The sequence below is a fragment of the Neovison vison genome, chromosome 7 (assembly GCF_020171115.1).
Source record: "Neovison vison isolate M4711 chromosome 7, ASM_NN_V1, whole genome shotgun sequence".
Classification (NCBI taxonomy): domain Eukaryota; kingdom Metazoa; phylum Chordata; class Mammalia; order Carnivora; family Mustelidae; genus Neogale; species Neogale vison.
The window spans coordinates 193,386,171-193,393,351 of record NC_058097.1 but is presented as its reverse complement, the minus strand read 5'-3'; the positions used below and the strand labels follow the sequence as shown (position 1 = coordinate 193,393,351).

The 7,181-nt window shown below is 35.5% G+C and overlaps 1 protein-coding gene across 1 annotated transcript; it reads left to right on the top strand.

The window, feature by feature from the left end:
- Positions 1–3,108: 3,108 nt before the first annotated feature.
- LOC122914448 (olfactory receptor 1038) lies at positions 3,109–4,068 on the top strand. Its single transcript, XM_044261061.1, has one exon. It carries the CDS (start codon positions 3,109–3,111, stop codon positions 4,066–4,068), a length of 960 nt encoding a protein of 319 aa, XP_044116996.1.
- The last annotated feature ends 3,113 nt before the right edge of the window (positions 4,069–7,181 follow it).

Genomic DNA, 7,181 nt, shown 5'->3' with positions numbered 1-7,181 from the left:
TCCCTACCTTCCTTCCTTCTGTTTGTCTGTCTGTCTGTCTCTCTCACACACACATCCCTTTAAATGACCTCATACTGAGTTAGTGAGATAATCTTGAATCACCCTCTGTCCTACAGTAGTACCCACAAAAGCTAGTTGTTATTATATAGCCAATGGAGTAGAAATACATGAGTGGGTGGGCTTTTCTGTCTAAAACTCTATTCTAAGAATGGGCGACCAAGAATGGCTCTACATGTAAGTTCTGGTAACAGTGTTTATCTCTCTTGGCCTTTGGAAACACCAAATGTTTTGTAATAAATAAAGAATGAGTACTCACTGTAATTTTTGAATCCTGACATAAAATAGAAATCCACTGGATTTCATTTTTCTAATTTTGCTTCTCAGAAGAGATGTTCTTGATGCCTCACGAAGGGTTTTAAGACAATCAGACTTACACCCATGCTTCCTAACCCTTTTTTATGTTATGCCATGTCATTGGTATGTGTTTTGGGACACAGAAATGCAGCACTGATGGCTGAAGAAGTCACATTGTCTGCACATCTGTACACCTGTACACCTAGTATACTGGTGGTGCTCAGTGTGCCTCTGGAGCCTGGTAAGCTCTGGAGAAGAAACCAAGCTTGGTGAAGCCCTGGAATGATGGATGCTTGGCTTAGAGAAACCATACAGACCCTTATAAAAAGCAGGGAGCAAGACCTGGATAAGACTAGCCAGTGAGTAAATAGAGAATAACTTGGTGTATAGAGCAGTGGATAGGAGAGAAGAGGATTATCAATGACTATTTCCTTCTTCCCTGTCTACTGAACTCATTTTCTGTGTAAAGTTTTCCCATTATGTTAATTGCCAAAGTGTGTAGACACATCAGGGGTAGTTCCTTAACCCTTATTAAGCAGAGGCAAACCCTTAAAGAATTTGTACAAAGAAAAGAGTTAATGTGCTCAAAAACTATGTTTTGAGAACCTCGATGGGCAAAATGGAATCTTATAAAGACTGATGGAGAACCAAATAAATGAAGTTCTTTTTTGTTAAAAACAGGATCTAACTACCAGAAAGGACTAAAAATGATCATCACCAATTAACTTGGTACTCAAATAACTGAAAATAACATGTATTTGTCTTGCTATACATAGTTAAGTAAACATCTAAAATGTTTCACCAATAGCTCAAATAGGTATAAACGATGTAGTTTTTCATGTTATAAGTATTGGCATTCATATATATATGAATTTATGTATATACACATATATGTATACATACATACACATATATGCCTAATAATAGTGTAATAAAAATAGTGTAATATTATGGTAATAAATAATTGCCATCATCCATTGAAAACAAGAGACTCCTTTGTAAAATTAGGTAGCATAAAACATTTTTTTGTCCTTAAATTCATTTGTTCATTCAATTTCCATCAAAAGAAGAAGTAAACCTAATGTAATATATTATGTTATAGAAAGTATTTCCCTGGTCATTTTTCCTTATTCCCCTAAAACTCAAATACATGCACACACACACACTAGAATTTTATTATTGTAACAATAGATTCTATAGCTTTTATATATTACATTAGTAAAATATTTCTATTTGAGTTGCAATCACAAGTAAGTGATTAAAATAACTGATATACTCCCAATGTTGATGCATAATTGCTCGATACGGATTTAACTTTTATTTGAAATTTATCTTATTAATGAGATGGAGGTATATTTATGCAGTCATATGAAAGGAATTATCTAAATGTCTAAATGTTGGAGCAAGGAATCATACACACATTCCAGGTGAGTGAGAGATACACCTTGCATTTGTGAAATGTGAAAAATGTGAGTTTTGAAAAGGGAAGATGAAAACAAAACAAACAAAAAACCAAGATCACAGATGCCTTCTCAGACAAATGAGTTTCAGAAAGGAACAGATAAAAATAATGGAGGGATTGAAAATTAATTTTCTTGAAAATATTCTTGTCCAATATCCTTTGGTGAGTCTTTTCATGTGAGTAGAAATAGCCATACTCCAATTTGATTTCCTCTGGCATGGTGGAGTCACTGTTACTCAAACATATTCAGCCATAGGTCAGGCAAACAAAACCAAAAGAGAAATAAAAATAAGTTTGAAAATATGGCTGATTTTTGCTTGCCATTCTCATGAATTTATTTTTTAGGCTACTTTTTTAGGCCCCAAACATGTCTGTATATTGGAATCCCCTGGGGGGCTTTAAAATACTGATGCCTGGGTACTAACCAGACATTTTGATTAAACTGGTAGGGGGTTCTTGGGCATTGAGATGTTAAAACACTCCATATGTGATTCAATGTGCAGTCAAGTTTAAGACAAAACTCACTTTAGGAAGGATACGATGAAACAAGAAACAACACTGCTTATTAAGTAAATCTTCAGCTGAAATATGTCAGTGATTTTGAGGACATCCCCTCAAAATTGACAGAGATGTGGAAATGACAGAATAATTAGGAAGACTTTGAGACAGTGTTTGCTTTAGAACAACCTATAGAAAATAATTGGAGACTATGAAAAAAAATACTTTTAAAAAATTAGAGGAATTGATAAAATAATCCAGAGAATAGTAAGGTAGATACAAAATCATAAATGCTCTGTTGTATGAGCACTTTAACAAATGTCTGTAGGTTGTCTTGTTTCTAAGGTGATTTAAATGTTTCTTGTGTTTAGAATCCAAACTCCACCTTAATATTAATATTAACATAGCTTCATTTATGAGTTACCTGTTTCTGTGCTGCTATATTTATATGCATACAAAGCAAAGATAGTGGCAACAAAAACACTGAAATCTTAGTGGTCTCAAGTGTTTTCTATCAGGTGGTATTGCAATTTTAACCAGCACCCTTCCATGTTCTTAAAAATTACAAAGCAAAACAACTTTCAAGAAAGCTATTCTGAGAGTATGGGACTCCTCTCCCTGAGGCAAGGATGCATGTCATCAGAGAGCTAAGGTGTACTTTTTGCCCACAAGACAACATGATTCAAGGCAAGAAGACACCAGCAATCATCTTTTGTCAACAGTGACAAGGGCCATGAGAAGCATCATTTTTATTCTTCAACTTGCAACAAAATCAACAAAATTCACTGGGATAAATGGCCAATGTCAATATCACCTATGTCACTGAGTTCATTCTAAAGGGAATTACAGACCGGCCAGAGCTTCAGGCCCCATGCTTTGTGGCGTTTTTCATCATCTATCTGGTCACAGTGCTGGGCAACCTGGGGTTGATAACCTTAATCAGGATTGATGCTCGACTCCATACACCTATGTACTATTTCCTCAGTCACTTGGCCTTTGTTGATGTTTGCTACTCCTCTGCTATCACACCAAAGATGATGGTGAACTTTGTTGTGGAACTCAATACTATTCCTTTCCATGCTTGTGCAACACAGCTGGGCTGTTTCCTCACCTTCATGATCACTGAGTGTTTCCTTTTGGCTTCCATGGCCTATGATCGCTATGTGGCCATCTGTAGTCCTCTGCACTATTCAACCCTGATGTCAAGAAGACTCTGCATTCAATTAGTGGCAGTGCCATATATATACAGCTTTCTGGTTGCCCTATTCCATACCATTATCACCTTCCGACTAACTTACTGTGGCCCCAACGTAATTAACCATTTCTACTGTGATGACCTCCCTCTCTTGGCTCTGTCCTGTTCAGACACACACATCAAGGAAATTCTGATCTTTGCCTTTGCTGGTTTTGATATGATCTGTTCCTCTTCCATCGTCCTCACCTCCTACATCTTTATCATTGCCGCCATCCTAAGGATCCGCTCTACCCAGGGGCGACGCAAGGCCATTTCCACCTGTGGCTCCCATATGGTGGCTGTCACTATTTTCTATGGCACCTTGATCTTTATGTACCTACAGCCTAAATCAAATCATTCCCTGGACACAGATAAAATGGCATCTGTATTTTACACAGTGGTGATCCCGATGTTGAACCCCCTGATCTATAGTCTAAGGAACAAAGAGGTGAAAGATGCCTCAAAGAAAGCCTTGGATAATTGTTGTGAAACCTTAAAGCTGTTAAAATTAAGGAAATAACAATAATAAATTCTTTATTAAATGCAAGAAGATAAATAAATCAAGGTTTCTCCTGCTGACATTTCTTGTAATTCTTTCCTAATCATTTGAAAATGTGACTGTGCTTCCGCAGACCTTAACTTTTTCTACAAGAACCAGAACAAGTTTGGAAAGTCAGTGTAAATCAGAGAATCCCATTCAGGCCATTGCAGCCATTACAGCCTTTATAGACCACCGAAATTATGGTAAAATACACCCTCAGACGCATATTTGTGCATGTCAAGCAAAGGGTGTTGCATGTGTTTGTTAGAATTTACTGTTCTGGATCTAGGACTCCCTGAGTTTGAATGCTATGCTCTTCCTTTATTAGCCGTGCCTCTTGGACAATCAACTTAAACTATGTGACTGTTTCTAATTCTGGAAAGTAAGAGGACCCAATTCATTGGTTTGTTTTAAATATGAAACAAGTTAACATTTATGATATGCTTACAACAATATCCTGTGATAATAAGTACTATGAATGTGTTTGTTGTATAAATGTTTGTTAAGTAGTTGAATTTAAATAAAATAAGATTTTTTAAAAAAAGGTTATTTCATTGCATTCTCAAAGGTTTATCAATCTGGAAGAAAGAGGAACAAAGCCTGGTTAGATTTCTACTACCTTCCAGGGAATCGAGTGATATCAAGTAGTCTTACTTAAAACAATCAAGTAAACCTAAGGAATGTCTGAGACTTTACCTCTGGACCACGATTACATATAAAGTGCCTAAGTTCACATAGCTGGTAATATGATAATTCTAAAATTAAATTTAAGTCTATAACTTAGAAATATGTGTGAGGATATGGCACAATCTTTGACACCTAATATGGGGTTAGTAAAAACCAGATTATTTTTTATCATTATTAGTGACATGGACCATCCTGAAGATGTGTTCTTACTCAAGGATTTTTCTGATTAGTGGTTTACTTTGAATAAAGATTCAAGCTATTATTTTGTCATATTGATATTTAAAGCTTTAGACTTTCTATTAGATTTTCTTTAATTTGGCTACTCTTTACGTTTTTTCAGTTTGTTGAATGAAGACTGACTTGTTCTAAAAAGAACTGTGCCCTTTCTGTATGTTGTTTTTAAGTGTTTTATTTGAATAAAAGGCCATTACTCAGTTCTAAAATTTTTGCACTAACACTCACAATAATAATATTAAGAATAATACAAATAAAAACATCTGACATTTATTAAGTGTTGACCACTGTTTAGCCTAATTGTATGTGGTTATCATTTATCAACTCATTTAATATTCTTATCAATACTAAAAAATAAATCACGTACATTGAAGTTTAATGTGTGAAAATCAGAATTTATGAAGCAGAGAAATTAAGGGGTCTTTAACCTATTTTACCTTCCAACAGGATAATTTAAACATGTACAAAGTTAGAATTCCTTACAAATATGCTTTATTTAAAATAATTCAGTTACTTTAGAGGCATAGGATTTTCAGGAATATATCTAGAATGTAATTGTTCTGATAAATTTAATGCATACTTTTTTGGTAATGTTCACTTCTAATTCCCTCATATTCTCTCAATTGTATTTCTTATTTATGGATTAGATCAGAGGAACCCATTTTTTCTACATTTTTTGACCTCACCAAAGTAATATCAGAATGTAATCTATAAAGAACCACTAGTGATTATATCTTTATAGAGTTTCCCACCTTAATTTGGTCATTTAACAATTAAAGTATTCATAGGGTGTTGAAATTTTACTATGTAAGTAATCACACAAAGACCATTAGAGAGAATTTTCTTAAAAGTCTCAACTTAGGGGTGCCTAGGTGGCTCAGTCGGTTAAGCATCTTCTTTTGGCTCAGGTCATGATCCCCGGGTCTAGAATCCAGCCCCACATTCAGCTCTCCACTCAGCAGGGAACCTGCTTCTCCTTCTACCTCTGCCTACTTAGGCTCTGTCTCTCTGTTAAATAAATAAATAAATATTTTAAAAGTCTCAATTTATTTTTTCACTTTTCTAAATATTTTATTTATTTATTTATTGGACAGAGAAAGAGAGAACATGTGGGGGTGGAGAGAGGGGCAAAGGAAGAGGGAGAAGCAGACACCCCACTGAGCAGGGATCCTGATCCCAGGACCCTGGAATCATGACCTGAGCTAAAGGCAGATGCTTAATCCACTGACCACTCAGGCACACCTTGAAAGACTCTATTTTTTGATGAGAACATTGTGTCTCCATTTGCTAAGTCCTTTCCTTAGGTTGTAAATCAAGGCAGTTTTATGATAACAAATGGGACCCAGTGACATCAAAGTATTGAAGTGAAATATAGTTAGGCTTTATGGAAACAGTTAGGAATTTGGTTTTTCAGGGGTGCCTGTGTGGCTCAGTGGGTTAAGCCTCTGCCTTTGGCTCAGGTCATGATCTCAGGGTCCTGGGATCGAGTCCAGCATTGGGTTCTCTGCTCAGCAGGGAGCCTGCATCCCCCACTCCCTGCCTACTTGTGATACCTCTCTCTGTCAAATAAATAAATAAAATCTTTAAAAACAAGAATTTGATTTTTCAGGGAGATGGAAGATTCTCAGAAATGTTTGAAGCTAACATCACTGGTGAGCAAAGGAATAATAAGGACAGAAGGTACTCAGATCCATATGTGGTAACCTTTCTCTTTACTTTCTTTTCCAGGTGTATGAGCAATAGGGTTTCTGTGCCAGACTAAGGCTCACATATTTTTTTTAAATTATTTCTTTAACTTGTCAAAAATTTAACTTAAATCTAGTTTTTAGGTGGCATTTTTGTGAAAAACCATTCAGTGTTTTAAAAATCCCAAGGTTGTATAATTGTAATTGGAAATATAAGATAGCTATTAAAAAATGAAGCTTTATGGTTGCACAAAAATTGAACTCAAATCCTGTCCTCCCCATGATAAGATAGGTGTTGTGTTAATCAATAACATAAACTATTTAGAATTTTTGGTTTTTAGATACCTGTCTCAATTAGGGTGCTAGGCAAATTAACTGAGTGTGACCTCATGTGAAACTTCCCTTCTTTCTAGATGTGTTTCATTAGCTCTCAAGTGTTTAATCCAATAATAGATTCGCCTGTTAATTTGTTTGTAACCTAACTCT

Bases quoted from the DNA above. Each gene is read 5' to 3' on its own strand.
- LOC122914448 (XM_044261061.1), top strand. From the start codon at position 3,109: ATGGCCAATGTCAATATCACCTATGTCACTGAGTTCATTCTAAAGGGA.